General features: G+C 36.7%; 1 protein-coding gene across 1 annotated transcript in view; it reads right to left on the bottom strand.

Annotated features, from left to right (window-relative positions):
- The window catches only part of LOC116775096 (inactive dipeptidyl peptidase 10), a 489500-nt gene that overhangs the window by 424527 nt on the left and 46605 nt on the right, over nt 1-18368 (bottom strand). The window contains exon 2 of the mRNA XM_061524606.1: nt 2493-2778. Within this exon, the coding sequence (XP_061380590.1) occupies nt 2493-2582 (90 nt within the window). The 5' untranslated portion in view covers nt 2583-2778. The remainder of the gene's footprint in view (nt 1-2492; nt 2779-18368) is intronic.

The raw sequence follows: 18368 nt of genomic DNA, 5'->3' as shown, positions 1-18368 counted from the left end.
AACAATATGAGCCGTCGTGGCAGATATTGAGCAGGAAATGAGCAGTTATAGGTGATCACGTAAGCTGACAGGATGGTAGTCGTGGTTCTTCCAACAAAGTTTGTTTAGGTCCACAAAAAGAGTAGTCATCTATGTGCGTTAGTTGGGTATCATCAAATTTGTATTGTTTTCACTAAATTCCTACATCAAGATAAATGTTACATTGGAGATGACTTTTTTACATCAACACATATGAACTTGATCTACAATACTTTATTAAATAACTATATTTTAATAATAATGAGCTAAAAGGACAATTTGTTTTCATAAAAAAAAACATAAAAAATAAAAGAAGCAACTATTAATACTTAGAAAATAATAACAGCACCTCTATCTTCAGAACAAAAGTGTGAAAGTGCAAGATACTAATTGAGGAACCAAGCACAGAACAATTCACTCGGTAATACATATCAAAGTGTCTGAACTTTCAGAGGACACAGATTTTTCTGTAGATGTTTCGTGGTGGTAAAGCCTAGATATGGTCATATGATTATAACTCAAATATGGGCTGGCTCAACCGGGGACGTACCACCCTCTCACAGAATATCGGCGTGAGTTAGAGAACTATGTTGCAGATGTCCATGGGCAACGGTAACTACCTCCATCAGGTAGGCCGTCTGCTATTTAGGATGAAAAAAGATAGATATTCTTACATACATAATATTCGGATTTTGGATGTCTGAAATCCCTGAACAGTAGCGGTAAATTTGAATCTAGAACAAAACAGCTTATCGAAGAGAATTTAGAACATATTTTAATAAATTCAATCTTAATTGAACTAATTTTCAATCCATTCATACCAGAGTACCGTAGTAGCAGGCAACGGAAGGCACTGTACAACCTTCGACCCCTGTCATAGCTGACCTCGGACAAAACACATTAAGATCGGACCATCATACAGAAACAAATACGAGTAGTTCTCCTGTTTTGTTAAACAAAAACCTACTCAAAAAGAGAAAGGTCGCTGATAAGAAAAGGTCACGTGATACGTCATTCAACGCAGTTGGTATAAAGTACATACATTAAAATTAGTCTTGCGTTAGTCAAAATATTTAAGAAAAAAACTAATCTACCTTCATGTTAATTTACATTTGTTATTAAAGCACTGAATAAGATTGCACGTGGAACATTGATGTACAATGTAATAATCGATTGTTGTTATTTAGTTAAGAAGAAAACTCGCCATTGTACAAGTGTAAAAACATATATAGGATATATAAATAATATAATAAACTGACTTCAGTTAAATAATCGAAATTTTTAAGTGTAAACATTTACTACTTTTACTATCTATATTGTGAATAACGCCATCTGTGGCTGAACCCTAGAACTTTCTGGGTAAGTATATTCATGCAACTTCTACTAGAAACCTCTTCAAACTATTTCATAGGATTTTATATAATGAAAAGAGAGGGCGATGTAACTTATTTGATGAACTTGCTAAATATTTTAAGTTGGACACTGAATTAACTATAATTACTTAAAAAAAGCTGGTAAACAAATTTCATTTATTTACTATCTATGTGATTAAATATAGGATATTAATAAATAATCTAAAGCAAACTTAAATTATAGCTGTTATTTTCTTTTTATGTTTGTTTCTAAATAATTTATTAATTACCTTGTGGTAAAACTGTATTTTATATCTTGATATATGTATATGATATATCTATATAAGATGGCCTCATCGAAGGTCTTACTAGAACATTGTTAGAATAACAATTGTCTTCGAGACATAAAGTAAGAGTGAATTTAATAAAAACCAGAACACGTAAGAAGTAACTTTTGATGTCATTACTTAACGGTATAAAGTTTTACAGCGCTCTTTGTGGCGAATAACTTTTTACGGGCTTTTTATCGTTTCAAAATAATATTGCTGGAAAAAAGTGTTTTTGAATTTACTTAATGTTCGTATAAGTATATCATCCAGTATATAAAGTTCAGTCATGGTATTATTTTCTCTACTTTTTTCGTTTTCGATATATTTTTCTTAAAAGGTAACGAACTTTAATAACAATAATCTTGTTGTATTTTTTCTTCTTTCATATTTTCTTAAAAATTTAAAATATTTAGTAACGTAGGATTTAACGCTTGATCGTGTTTGTTCTTTAAACCTGACTGCGTTTATTTATTCAAACCGATATGCTCATTTCAAAAACGGTAATCCAAAATTAATAAAAGTACGGATTTAGGAAAAGATGCTCTAATATCTTATTTTAGAGTATCTTTTAACTTTTATAGAGAATCTTTTATCTTTAGAGATTTCTGTACCAAAGTATAAATTAAAAATATGCATCTTTTAACTGTATGAAAAAATATTTCATCTTTTCAAATATTTCTAAGAGGTAAATTTCATAAATTTTTGATATCTTTTTTGCTACCACATTGAAAGAATCTAGATAAGTTACTTGTTGGTAATTATTGATCGTGTTAATGTAACTGCTGCCTCTTACCTCTGCTGTGACTCTGTAGTTCCCCTTCTGCTGCCCGTGTTCCGGTGAGTGCCGCAGCGCCTTCGTGTCGATCTGAACGTTGGTCTGCATCTCGTCCACCTCACACCCGACGATCAAACACGGAGTATAGTGATCATATTCACTTGGTTCATTTAAAACTCTCAACTATCATTGTATATCAAATCACTGACATTCTTACTTGTGATTTCATTTTAATCTAAAATACAATTTCATTGTAAATAAATTTACAATTATCTTATGTCTTCCAAAACTAGTCCACGATTACCTGAAACAAAAATGAATTACAATCAGTATCATGTTGAGATCTAACCAACATTTTCATAAGACAATAAAATAATATTTTCTAATTAAGTCTTTCAAATAATATTCGAATTAATAACCAATTATTCTTTCACATGTTCCGACGTAACAAAGTTAATTGAAATGTTTATAAAGCTCCCAATGTTTGGATTAAAATATGTTATTTGTAATCAAAGAAACAATTTCTTTATTTTCCTTGGAAAATGAACTCGAGATGAGATCACGTACCAACATCTGAAGGAAACCTTAATACGAAGAAAAAATGAGTTTGGTATTTATAAGTTTATGTTTGTAAGAATTTATAAGAAACTGAGTTACGTTTACACAAAGTAAATCTTTGTTACAGAGAGCCCAACACCTTTGTGATGCTGACCACCTAGAGGCCGAGCTGCAGCATGTAAAACATGCTCTCACCATCAACAACCTGCCCGTGCTTCGCCAGCATCGCAAGAACCACCTGAAGCCACCCACAGTTGAACGACAACCTGCGTTACTACCATATGTGAAGGGAGTTACTGACAGAATAGACAACATTTTGAAGAAGGTTTCCATTAAAATTATTTACAAACCACATAAGAAAGTGAGCCAATTCTTGAGACCAATCAAGAGTAACATTCCTTTGCAACAAGCGGGTGTATACAAACTCGATTGTGACTGTGGCTTGTCATACATTGGACAGACGAAGAGGAGCATCAGTACAAGGGTTAAAGAACACATCTCAGACATCAAAAATAGGCGCGCGTCGAAGTCAGCAGTGTGTGAACACACAATGGATAAACCAGGCCCACTACATTCGGTTTGATAAACCTCAAATCCTCGCTCGGGAAGACAAGTATATACCGAGATTAATTCGCGAGGCAATTGAAATTAAAAAACATCCCAATTTCAATAGAGAAGATGGCTGGAATCTATGAAACACCTGGAACCCCATTCTAAAAAATATAAAATCCCATGTCCGTAACCACACCGCAGGACCTCAAGACACCGTGAGCGCATTCTGCCGGCATCCAGAGCGGTACGCCAGAAAATTAAGAAATCGATGGCGGTAGATGATAAATAACAAGGACCAACTGACAGACATTCACACCTCGTCTGCCCGTGATCACGGTTGCTGCAAAGTAACCGAAACGTCGGGATTATGTAGTTTTTAAATAATAAAATCCGCGTAGTAAATCCGAATAATACTAGTTTCATTTAAATTAAAATCTTGTTTTATTTTTTTTATAAATCAATTATTTTGGAAACCGATAAAAAATTTGCCTTATTTTTTATATACTGCAAGTTTTTTGAATTGTCTCATTGTTTTGTTGAAGTCTTCTTTTCTTTAACTTAATAAAAAAACAAGTGTATTGAATGAATTAATGTGATTAATTGAAAAAGTTTGTATTCTTACTTGTTACGTAAAAATTTGATTATTTCATCATAAGGAAATGGAAAAAGTTCCAAAGTAAAAATTCATTATTCTTATCTTTACTCATTCAAGTGAAGGTTTGTTATTCTAAATATGTTTTTTACTTTTAATTTATAATCTTCATTTTCGTACACCGTATTTCAGTGTATAAGAATGCATCCACTGTGGAATAGTTAGTTCCCTTCGCTATCCGTCCTTCTGTCAAGACCTTTTGGTGTCGATAGTGTAGACTAGATGTGTAGTGTAGATAGTGTAGACTGTAGTCTGAAGACTATAACAAATTCTTAGTTCCAGTACTCTTTGAAACTTATCACAATCAACAGGTAAAACCCTTTTTCAATTTTTATTTTTTATTTTTGTATATTCTGTACTCTAGTTTATTTTTTGCAAATATACTGAAAATAAAAAAGGTGCAAAACGATTTTTTCCGGAAAAGTATCTAAATTGTTGTTCAGAAAAATAATTATTGCTAGATGGAAGCTTAGACCACAGACTGTTCCTACGACCGTTCCGTTATGTCGAATGAGTTACGAAACCGCAGAATCAATTATTCGTCAACAATAAATACATCTATTACTGTATATATTTTTATAACTCGTTTAAAACAGCAACAACTTGAAGGTCTTTTCTATATTAAAATTATTTTAAGTATTGAAACTGGAATTTCGATTTAAGTTCTCCGTTATACTAAATATTAACTTGGAGTTATAAATTATTATTATTTACATTATAATATCATCAGGATCTTTGTTAAGGAGTTCTTTACAATAGGAAGAATGTTAGTTAAATGTTATACCGTATTGGGTAATACATTTGTGAAGAAATTTTATCCACATAATATACATTTATATTCTATATATTTTAAACACACGCAAGACTTTAAAAGCTGTTATAGTTTAATTGTCACTAATAGTGATAAGTTTACAGGTTAAGGTGACTATTATTAATTACTCATAGAACGAGCTAAACAGATGATTGCATTGGGCAGCTTTGGACACAGATGCTGATTTATATTACCTGATTTATCTTATTTTATTCGATTCTATCAATTAATTGAACATTTATTCAGGTTTTTCTTTATACCCACACATACAAAAAATGTTTTAATTCTTTATTTTGATTTGTTTGTAATAAGACCAGATGAATGTTCTGTGACTATAACTTTTGGAATATTGTCTTCTGTATTGATAAAAGAGGATTTATTAATGTTCACTTAATATCGTATATGTAAACCAACCATCTTCAACGTCTATAGTCTATGTCTCAGAAATAAATTCGTTTTTAATATTGAATTAATTACATATGTAAATAAGTAAATGTTGTGATGTGTGTTCGTCCGGACTACTCGTAATAAAGGGATAAATAAAACTATTTATGTAACTTACATTACTGAAAACAGTTTCATCAAAATCCGTGCATGTAACGTAAAATATCAAAGAATATCCATCCATCCACATAATCTGTCGATTTATAATATCAGTTGGATTATGTTATCATAAAAGAATTGTTATGTTCTTAGTAATTAGTCAGAATAACAAATCCGGAGCCGTTTGATGTAGCGACAGGAACGAGAGACCGTTGTTACTTGAGATATTTTGTAAACTGTAAGTGAATAATGCCATCAAGTTAATTAAAACAGGACATTGGAGTAAAAGAATTCGGATTATAAAATGTGTCTAATGTGGCTTTCAGTGTCTGCTGTTAAACTATGTGTATTGGCGGATATTAAAAGGTAAAGAAGTAATAAAAAAGGTAGAGTTGGGCTGGCAGATATATTGCAAGATTCATTCTTAAATCAATAAATTAATATTAAAAAGGTAATAGTTTTCGAACAAGCAACAGTTATCAGTTATCTGATAACGGACGTTGTCAAACGACCTGACAACAATTACTATCAAGAGTTTCCATTCCTGATTTGACCTTAGACTTGCGTTTATTTGTAGTGAGAATTTCACTCCTCTTATTTAGAACATTTAAACTATTGATAAAATTAATAAAACCATTAATCTAAGGAAGTCTCACATTTGAATTAAATTGTTATCTTATTATTCAAATTCATTTTCATAAAACGGATCTTAATTTATATTTTACATTCTCCTATCAAATCAGTATTTCCATATGTGTGTACATATAAAGCCACCGAGATGTTAATAATTTCTCACCAACTTATTAATAAATACATTCGTTTTTATATAATATTATATAAAGAATAACATGCAGCCTGAATGTTTTATATCTTTGATCATTTTCGAGTCAGCGTCCGTACACTATTATAATATTTTCTCTGGTGATTTTCTTCAACTTTATGAAGGTTAGCGCTATTGGAATCCGCTTTCATAGACATTGCGCCAGTAACAATATTGTGTGGAGAGAATATGAAAGTTGTATCGTACTTTACAGGAACCTTGGCTTATTAACAACTATTTAACATTATTGAATATAACAATATTTGTGTTCAGAATCACAATATTAGTGACAATAGATAAGCGTTTAATAAAACGTCAAGATTTACTTGAACTTTATTGTGATTTATTCTACTGTTCACTAAAATCTATATTAGTGCGTGTTAAAATATAAAATCTCCAACAAATGTAATTTCTTATTATATTATAGAGCCCTTTTTAATGTTAACTTTCATTCAACTTATATCGTACACCGACTACTAATGTAGGACAATTGATTAATTATTATAATGGAGTGTTGGTAAAGCATTGACTTTATAAAGGAGTGACAGTTTGTGTCGAATGTTTTGTGTCACTGGTTATATAGGTGTCGAAGAAGCGTTTTATATGTACATAAAAGAAATAGGTAACTGAGAGTTAAGTAATACTAAATGTATAGTGACTGCTAAAGACTTAAACAAACGACTACAGGCACGCGTCAGGCCAGTTCACTGCATAATATAAAACTAATAAATCATTTGATTACATCGTATCGGCTACATGTTGTGTATAAAATTTTTCAAGAATATTTAGACTGTATTCCTTAGATTTTTAGCATATGTCAATAACTGACCTCTGAAAAGTAATTCCGGGGTCAGATCAAATCAAACGATCCCTTTCAATATTTAAATCTCCAGGGATCGTAGTGAGGGTATGTTCGTCAAAGAATTATATATGAAGGAAATATAGAGCTCTGTTCGTATTTTCACTATTGTCAAAAGAAGTACATTTATTAAACAAAATTATAATCATAATAATAAATAAATATATCTAATTCCAGTTACATACTAGTTTTCCTTTTTGACTACATTTAAAGACTATAAATTCCGGATATTCGCCTGGAACCTCTGGCTGTTCAAGAAATATCATGAATAAATTGTTCAAGTTCTTTTATTTTGCTATCAGAGTTTTGTAATTGAGACAGTTAATTTCAGTAACAGATATCGTCAGTCATAGTATATAAGTGACGTCACCAGAATCATAGAATCCATTTATTATAAAATGTCTATATCTTTCTTTCTTTAGTAAGTTTTTCAAAATCATAATACTACATGTAATATGTACTGTACAAGTTGTCGTTGTTGTTGTTCAAACTATTTCTCAGACGGTTATTTATTTGTGTAGGTTATTCTTTATACTACGCTCCTATTACCATAAGTCTTTAAGAACTAAAGTTTCATAAAAGGGGGTAATAACTAATGTTATATTGTCATTAAATGGTTATATACTATTGAGTTAGAAAGAAACGTGCGTATTGATTTAACCTTTTTATTACATCTGATGAGATAGCTTGTTACAAATATGTCTCAATTGTCAATATTACAAGCAACCACAGGATTGGGGACATCACGTTCCTGTCGCCCTACTAATAGAGTTTTTAGCGCTCGTGTTTAGAATACTATAGTCTTACGAATTTTTTTCTTTATTTATTTTAAAGGCTATGAATGAGCAGACGGCCTACCCGATGGAAGGTAGACAACGTCGCCTAGGGACATCTGTAACATAATGGATGTTGCGGATGCATTGCCGACCTTGATTGTGAAAGAGGGAGAGAAAAGGGTGGGTAAAAAGAAAGGGCAACTGGCTTTCTCACTCATTGGACGAGACGCTCCAATTAAAGGCTACTTTCCCGGTCGAGCCAGCCCGGTTTCGGACTGTAGTTACTTGACCACAGCGACATAGGCTCCACCACCTTGACAAGAATAAAAATTATAAAAATCTTACGAAGATTTCTATAATTTTTGTTTTTATAATTTTAGTTTTCTTAAATGAAACTAGTATTATTCGGATTTACTACGCGGATTTTATTATTTAAAAACTACATAATCCCGACGTTTCGGTTACTTTGCAGCAACCGTGATCACGGGCAGACGAGGTGTGAATGTCTGTCAGTTGGTCCTTGTTATTTATCATCTACCGCCATCGATTTCTTAATTTTCTGGCGTACCGCTCTGGATGCCGGCAGAATGCGCTCACGGTGTCTTGAGGTCCTGCGGTGTGGTTTCGGACATGGGATTTTATATTTTTAAGAACGGGGTCCCAGGTGTTTGATAGATTCCAGCCATCTTCTCTATTAAAATTGGGATGTTTTTTAATTTCAATAGCCTCGCGAATTAATCTCGGTATATACTTGTCTTCCCGAGCGAGGATTTGAGGTTTATCAAAACGAATGTAGTGGCCTGGTTTGTCCATTGTGTGTTCACACACTGCTGACTTCGACGCGCGCCTGTTTTTGATGTCTGAGATGTGTTCCTTAACCCTTGTACCGATGCTCCTCTTCGTCTGTCCAATGTATGACAAGCCACAGTCACAGTCGAGTTTGTATACACCCGCTTGTTGTAAAGGAATGTTACTCTTGATTGGTCTCAAGAATTGGCTCACTTTCTTATGTGGTTTGTAAATAGTTTTAATGGAAACCTTCTTCAAGATGTTGCCTATTCTGTCAGTAACTCCCTTCACATATGGTAGTATCGCAGGTTGTCGGTCAACTGTGGGTGGCTTCAGGTGGTTCTTGCGATGCTGGCGAGGCACGGGCAGGTTGTTGATGGTGAGAGCATGTTTTACATGCTGCAGCTCGGCCTCTAGGTGGTCAGCATCACAAAGGTGTTGGGCTCTCTGTAACAAAGATTTGCCAACGGTAGCTAACTGTATAGGGTGGTGGTGCGAGGTACCGTTGAGGTACCTGTCCGTGTGTGTGGGTTTCCTAGAAACAGTATGTCCCAAAGTATTGTCAGGATTCCTAACAACAAGTATATCAAGGAAAGCTAAAGAATTATTTGCCTCCAATTCTATAGTAAACTGAATCTTACTATTGATAGAATTAAGATGGTTCAGAAAAGCAGATGTTTTATTTTTATTTAATATTGTGAAGGTGTCATCTACATACCGTTTATATATTAAAGGTCTTATAGGAGGAGAGCAAAGGGCTCGTACCTCGAAGTCTTCCATGAATATGTCAGCGACAACGGGGGAAACCGGCGAACCCATTGCAACTCCATCTACTTGTATGTAGAATTCATCCTTCCACATGAGGTAGCCAGATGTTAGGCAATGTATTAATAGTTCTGCATATTCTATAGGCATATTGTTATCCTTTAACTTACCTCTTACAATCTCAATGCAGTGTGCATGAGTGATTATGATAATAAAATAATCGAAATACTTTCAGATAATTCTATTTATAAAAAAGTTCTTCTGTTCTTGACTGCATTGAGATTGTAAGAGGTAAGTTAAAGGATAACAATATGCCTATAGAACTATTAAAACATTGCCTAACATCTGGCTACCTCATGTGGAAGGATGAATTCTACATACAAGTAGATGGAATTGCAATGGGTTCGCCGGTTTCCCCCGTTGTCGCTGACATATTCATGGAAGACTTCGAGGTACGAGCCCTTTGCTCTCCTCCTATAAGACCTTTAATATATAAACGGTATGTAGATGACACCTTCACAATATTAAATAAAAATAAAACATCTGCTTTTCTGAACCATCTTAATTCTATCAATAGTAAGATTCAGTTTACTATAGAATTGGAGGCAAATAATTCTTTAGCTTTCCTTGATATACTTGTTGTTAGGAATCCTGACAATACTTTGGGACATACTGTTTCTAGGAAACCCACACACACGGACAGGTACCTCAACGGTACCTCGCACCACCACCCTATACAGTTAGCTTCTTCCTTCTTCTTCTTCTTCCTTGGTCCTATGTCCCCTAGATGGGGCAGAGGGCATCCACAGTACGTCGCCATCTCGTTCGATCTTGAGCTTCGCCTTTTATGTCGCTCCAAGTCTTGCCGATGTTTTTGACCTCTGCAATGATCGTCCGCCGCCAGGTCTGCTTAGGGCGACCACGTTTCCGCTTTCCTTCAGGAGTCCAGTCTAAGGCTTGTCTCGGTATGTGTTCCGGATCCCTTCGGAGCGCGTGGCCGATCCACTTCCACTTGCGACGTTTGATTTGCAGGTCAATCGGTGTCTCACCGCAGCGTTCCCAGAGATTAACGTTGGAAATTTTCTCGGGCCAGTAAATACCGAGAATACGGCGAAGACACCAATTGACGAAGACCTGAAGCCGATGCGAGATGTCCTTAGTAACCTTCCACGTCTCACATCCGTATAACAGCACGGATTTGACGTTGGACCGGAATATTTTGAGTTTAACTCTCCTGGTTAGTTTCCGCGACTGCCATACAGGACGGAGTTGCGCGAAGGCTGCTCTTGATTTGGCGATTCTCGAAGCGATGTCCTCTTCGGCACCTCCACTCTCCGATACTATGCTTCCTAGGTAGGTGTATTTGTGGATTTTTTCTATAGCCTCTGTGCCAATGAGCAACGGCAGAGAGGTTGTTGCTCCGCACCTCATCTCCTGGGTCTTACGCGTGTTTATTTTTAGCCCCATCTCTAATGCTTCACGTCGTAGGTCGTCCAGTTTGGTTTGCATGTTGGCGTGTGTATGGCTCAGCAGGCATAGGTCATCGGCATAGTCCAAATCTTCCAAAGTGCTGGACAGTCCCCATTCTATGCCGCGGCGCTTGCTTTTCGTCACTTTCTGCATGATACCATCCAGAACGACAAGGAAGAGAATAGGAGAAAGGAGACACCCCTGGCGAACACCTGCATTGACTGGTATGTCCTCCGACAAAAGACCGTTGTGAATTACTTTACAGGAATATTTCCTGTAGAGGGCTTTTATCAGGTTGATTATTTTGTCGGGGACTCCAACTTCACGTAAACGTTCCCAGATACCTGTCCATCTCAGCGTGTCGAAAGCTTTTTCGAAATCCACAAAGGTCAAATACATTTCCCTCTGCCATTCTGATGCTTGTTCGAGGATTATGCGTAAGGTAATAATCTGGTCGGTGCACGATCTGTTGGGTCGGAATCCAGCCTGTTCTCTGCGAAGAAGAGGTTCAATGGCCCTCGATAGTCTGTCTAGGATAATCTTGCACAGCACTTTAGACGGAGTAGAAAGCAAGGTAATCCCTCTCCAGTTGGCGCATTCACTGAGATCTCCCTTCTTTGGCACAGTGATGAGAAGCCCTTTAGTCCAGTCATCCGGTAACTCCTCGGCTGACCAAATGTTCCGCAGAAGAGGTGTTAGCGCGTTCGCAGCGGTAGGTATATCTGCTTTTAACATTTCCGCCGTGATGAGGTCGTATCCAGGAGCTTTACCGTTCTTAAGCGACTGGATGGCTTTCACTACTTCCTCTTCAGTGGGGGGAGACTCGTCGATATCGAGGCTTACAGCGGGCAGGTTGGCAGCTGTGGTTGGTGTTACGGGGCTATTTGAGACTTGGAAAATTTCCTCAAAATGTTCACGCCACCGTTGGAGCTGTCCCTCCGATGTAGCAATCAGTTCACCCCTTTTGTCCTTCAGGGGCTTCTTCTTTAAGGCCCGTTTTCCGGTCAAGATCCTCGTCGCCTTGTACATCTCCCTGAGATTACCGGAGTTGGCAGCTCGTTGGGCGCAATCCGCCACATTTTCTGCCCACACTCGCCGATCGTGGCGAGCACTGCGGTATATGGATTTGCGTATGCGCCTATATTGCATCCTCAGGTCTTCGCGCACTGCCTCATCGATAGTTGCCAGAATTTGAAGGTGAGACTTGCGCCTCTCCTCAATGAGATTCCAAGTTCTCTGTGACATCCAGTCCTCGCGTCTATGGCGTTTGTAACCAAGAACGACGGAGCTGGTCTCTGTGTAGGCCATTTTGATGTAGTTCCACTCCGCGTTGACAGATGAATGGTCCGCTTCAAGGGCGGAGAAGCGATTTCGTAGTGATACCCTAAAGGCCTCACCTACGACTGGGTCCTGTAGTTTGTTGATCTCAAATCGTTTCCCAACCTTGGTAGTGGTGTTTGTGGGCCGAGCTACAGCTACTTTGAGTCGTACCTTGGCAACTAGAAGGTGGTGATCGCTATCGATATCCGCGCCACGACGGTTGCGGACATCAAGCAGTGATGAGCGCCATTTGGCGCTGATAGCAAGGTGGTCGATTTGATTCTTGGTGACTCCATCGGGTGAATTCCAAGTGTACTTGTGGTGATCACCATGTATAAATAATGTCCCCCCGATGGTAAGGTCGTTGTCCTGGCAGAACTCCAGGAATCTCTCTCCATTATCGTTGCGGCCTCCCAGCCCGTGTGTGCCCATGTGTCTTTGACAGCCGACGTTTTCCGTGCCAACCTTGGCATTCAGGTCCCCCATGACGATCACTATGTCTTGTTTGCGAATGTTCTTTATAGTCAGATTGAGTGCACTATAGAAATCGTCCTTGTCCTCCTCTGACGCCAAGTTTGTAGGCGCGTAACACTGAACGACGGTTATCTTGCGGGCCCTACTGTTAAACCGAGCTGTGATGATTCGCTCTGAGATAGGTTTCCAGTCCAGGAGGCTCTTCTTCGCGGTGTCAGAAAGGAGGAATCCAACTCCGTTCTCACGTACGCCTTCTTCGTCTTCCTTTCCTGAGTAAAGAAATGTAAGGCCTCCAGACAGTCGTAATTCACCAAATCCGTTTCTGCGCACTTCGCTGAGACCGAGTATCTGCAGCTTGTATCTTAGCATTTCTGCTCCTGCTTGAGCTAGTCGGCTATCCTCGCTCAGCGTTCGTACGTTCCAGCAAGCAATTCGTGTCCGTATTTTCATGCCAAATGTCTTCGTAGTTTGATCGGTCCGGTTTTGTACTGTGTTCGTTTCGCTAATCTTTTTGGATTTAGGTAAGCGAGTGATTAGCCCACTATACCCTAGCTCACTGGTGGGGCTGCCACCTTAGAGCCAGTGAGCGTGCTCGGTTTTGTCACGGGTTTCCTCCCTAGTGAGTAGGTTCTGTTTTGAGGCGCAGAATATTCGCCTTTCGCCCTGTACCCTCAGCTCAGCTGCATCCTATGGTAGCGGTCACGCGTCTGCGCGGTTGCAGCAGTTCCCAGGAGGGCCGACGGGGACGTGGGTAACTCGGACTTGCTAGGGCTCTGCGTTAGAAAGGTGTTCCGCCACTAACACTGCAGATAGTTTCTTGGCATTTTGTAGGTAATACTGTCCTCACCAACAGTGATTCCCACCAAGACTTTACCCTGCCTTCCCCCCCCATATACAGTTAGCTACCGTTGGCAAATCTTTGTTACAGAGAGCCCAACACCTTTGTGATGCTGACCACCTAGAGGCCGAGCTGCAGCATGTAAAACATGCTCTCACCATCAACAACCTGCCCGTGCCTCGCCAGCATCGCAAGAACCACCTGAAGCCACCCACAGTTGAACGACAACCTGCGATACTACCATATGTGAAGGGAGTTACTGACAGAATAGGCAACATCTTGAAGAAGGTTTCCATTAAAACTATTTACAAACCACATAAGAAAGTGAGCCAATTCTTGAGACCAATCAAGAGTAACATTCCTTTACAACAAGCGGGTGTATACAAACTCGACTGTGACTGTGGCTTGTCATACATTGGACAGACGAAGAGGAGCATCGGTACAAGGGTTAAGGAACACATCTCAGACATCAAAAACAGGCGCGCGTCGAAGTCAGCAGTGTGTGAACACACAATGGACAAACCAGGCCACTACATTCGTTTTGATAAACCTCAAATCCTCGCTCGGGAAGACAAGTATATACCGAGATTAATTCGCGAGGCTATTGAAATTAAAAAACATCCCAATTTTAATAGAGAAGATGGCTGGAATCTATCAAGCACCTGGGACCCCGTTCTTAAAAATATAAAATCCCATGTCCGAAACCACACCGCAGGACCTCAAGACACCGTGAGCGCATTCTGCCGGCATCCAGAGCGGTACGCCAGAAAATTAAGAAATCGATGGCGGTAGATGATAAATAACAAGGACCAACTGACAGACATTCACACCTCGTCTGCCCGTGATCACGGTTGCTGCAAAGTAACCGAAACGTCGGGATTATGTAGTTTTTAAATAATAAAATCCGCGTAGTAAATCCGAATAATACTAGTTTCATTTAAATGAATACTCGCGAAAATCTTAGATCTCATTAAGATTTTAATTTTTGATTTTTTGCTCATAAACAGTTAAACAGGCCAAGTCTCAACACTTTTTATTTTGTTTTTCTTTAGTAACACAAAGTTCGTCTTATAAACCTGTATATCACAAAAAGAGAAACTTAATAACAACGTTGTTTATAAAACATTTAAAAAGGAATTCTTTCGTGAGATACACAAGCTAGTAGGCGACATGACATACAGTTACAAACGCAAATCAGGAAACTTTAATATATAATTTATTTACTAAATTATTATAAAAATGAGTAACACGAAAACATCCTTGTCATTAATTTGATGAAAGTAATAGGAATTTATCAAGAACGTTTATTGAACACGTGACGGACTTCCATATTCCTTTTTATTTAAGAAAATAATCAACATCACCATCAGCCTATCGGAGCCCACTGTTGAGCAAAGGCCTCTTCTCACATGGAGAAGGTTAGAGCATTAATCACCACGCTTGCTCAAGACGGGTTGGCGATTTCAATCTTATAATTTGAAATTATAAGACCAGGTTTCCTCACGATGTTTTCCTTCACCGTCGAAAATAATCACCTCAACAATATCGTAGAAAATAAAATATATAAATATATTAAGGAAATACGGAAATGTTGTTAATGTTTAAGGGTTTTTATTGTAGTATAGAACGTGTATTAAATATAGATTGGTATCAGCTGCCTTTGACTGGAACAGTTGACTAGAGCAAGAGAAACATCGTACAAGACAACACACTCCATAGAGCTTGTCCTGAGGCTGGAGGCTTCATTATAAATGAAACCTTCAGAATATCTCGAAAAGATATCTCTCCACCACATTACCATAAGAAAGAAATAAAATGTAGTTTGGGTAGTGAAATCTAAATTAATCAAATTCTTTTATTTTTTATGTAAATAACTTGCACGATTTTAAGATGTAAAGCAATTTTTGAAATATTACAAAATTTTTGCATCGGCTGAACTATTATAGCTTCTCAGAAATTTTAATTTCCATATACAGTGAAATTAAAAATATATACCGTGACTTTAAGGTGTTAAGTATATTTTATTGATCATTCTACTAATATTATAAATGGGAAAGTTTGTGAGAATGTATGCATGTATGGATCGTGACGTAACAGTATATTGTACATGACGTCACATGACTCAGACTGTAGACGTAGATGTCGCTGGCGGTTGGTTCTCACATCTACAGTTTTAAAACACTATATATTTCTCTGAGCGCCACTCCGAAGTCACGAAATCGTGCAATAACAAACAATATTTGTAAAACAAAAATTATATTCATTTGGTTATCCGGGAATAGAATATAAATGAAGTTTTTTGAGAGAAATCAAGCAAAATAAACATTCATATCGAAGCTCTGAGATAAAAACATTATCTCAATCAATTAATGACATCGCTAAGACCTACAAGGATATCGTGAGAAAGTTCATAAATTAGAAACATGGAAACTGTAGCTTCTTGAGAAAGATCGTGCGTACTAAGGATACTGATTAAATTCAATATATTTTCATGTCTTTGATTGAGAAAAGCCCTGGATGATCCTTTATATACTTTATAACGTCTTACCTTTTTATAATAGAAGCATAAAGTTGTAGTCGGAAAGAAAATCAGAATGTTGACTGTTGATTATTTAAAGGATATGAAATAGAACTGAATTAGTAAACATTGATAATATCCAAGGTTCAATGTAGAGTGTAATTATAAAAAAGACTTAAATATTCTAAATTGGAGACCAATCATGGAGCAAATAACACTTAAATCATAACATCGTTTCTTATTACAGGACTATGAAGTAAGTGAGACGTTGGACAACAAAAAACTTGAACAGTATTACAGACATGCTCCTTGAAGTCTATTCTTTCATCTAATAATGTACTTTGACATTTGAAGTTGTTAGTATGACTTTTAACAAAATATAACGACAACTGAAAAAATCATTAATATAATACTAAGTACGCTCACATACGACCATCGACCTTGTAGACATCTCCGTGAGAGGTTATTACACAAATATTCAAGCCCGAGGGATCTCAACGAAAGTTAAATCCATACATGATCCCTTTAATATGATCGGCTTACGAGGCCCGAGTATTAATTAAGTAAAATAATAAATCAAATATACAGACATACTGAACGAGTTATGTTTAATAATTTTATAATATATCGCATTAACAACATACAATAATCAAAAATTCCTTAATATTATTCTTTGTATGAAGGTAGTCTCAAACTTCAGATGTTAAAAATTCTACAGTCATATTGATATGAAGACAGTCGCCTGAACACAAAAGGCTCTTCTTTCTAAAGTTGTGATTTTTTTCTTCAGAAGTTATTTGTATCAATACCATGACGGCGAGAGCCTAAATGATTAGGATAATTATGTCAACTTGGCTGTTGTCGAAGAAAGCAAACTATACTAGGAGACTCGGAATCAATAGTAATCTTCTGTCAGTGTAAATAATCAGCTAGGACTCGGTTACACTTTGTGTGTTCAAGGTAGTTTTTAATATGTACGACCTTCGATAATATCTAAAGTATTTCAAGGACGGAATCAAATCCCTTTCGATCCCCAGATACCACGGGATTTAAGTGTCGGTTTCTCGAACATGTTTACATATTGCCGTAATTAAACTGCTCCCGATATGACACATACATGTTGTCTTCATGGAACCAAAAATCAGAACTTAGTACTTACTGAGATAATCATCCATAAACTTTAATTATACTTAATTTTTTACATATTTTAATAATTAATTAATATATGTTTTCTAATTATTCCCCTTTTGTGACGAAACCTCTTAGCATTCAATCGATTCACCGTGCGGGTGCCGGGTCCATCGCGTTGCAGGGAGAGGAGAGGAGTTTCAACAGTGCCTGGGACTTGCAACCCAGGTGTAGTTTTAAGGGGCCCCTAACTAACGCGCGTTAAACGCTCACCTCTACTGTCCAAGCTCCTCTCCCTACCTAAACAAATATGAAAAGAACCTACTAGGGCTGCCTTCGAAGTGATTTGTGATTTTAAAAACTATGTATTGATATTTCATTCCTTGTATGTTATACTTAATAAGTATTTTCAATCGTAATAACGTTGTACTCACTATAATTATAAAATGTGTAACACATATAAGTACTTTTTTTTCTTTTTAGTTTTAATAAAAAAGTAACGAAGGGAAAGAAACCTGACCAGGTATTGACGGCTACTAATATGTGTTATATTAAACGTTTCCTTACAATATATAAATGTTATTTGGTTCTTTCTTTTATTTGTAGTATATAATTAAATAATAATTATAATTTACCAAAAACGAAACGATTTAATTAAAAAGTAAAAGTAAATAAACAAAGAATATAACATACGTATAACTATAATATTATGAATATATCTCATATCAAATGTGTTTGTTATACGATTACACCCTATAACAAACACATTAACAGATGGATATGTTTTTAGTATATAACTTATTTCTTATTATCATCTCTTTACGATAGATGAACTCAGTGACAAAGCACTCGGCTAAAACATAAATTAAAGGGTGAAACTAACAGTGCAATGTGTCAATGGCTTAGACTTGTTGTATAAGTATTACCAAAAACACTTGGTGATATTATATGTATGTATGCAGTATTGCAGATAGCGTGACATGTATAAAGTGTTTCAGAGTTCAATCACGTGATCTGTTGT

The sequence above is a fragment of the Danaus plexippus genome, chromosome 25, assembly GCF_018135715.1.
Source record: "Danaus plexippus chromosome 25, MEX_DaPlex, whole genome shotgun sequence".
NCBI classification, from domain to species: domain Eukaryota; kingdom Metazoa; phylum Arthropoda; class Insecta; order Lepidoptera; family Nymphalidae; genus Danaus; species Danaus plexippus.
This window is presented reverse-complemented; position numbering and strand designations above follow the sequence as displayed.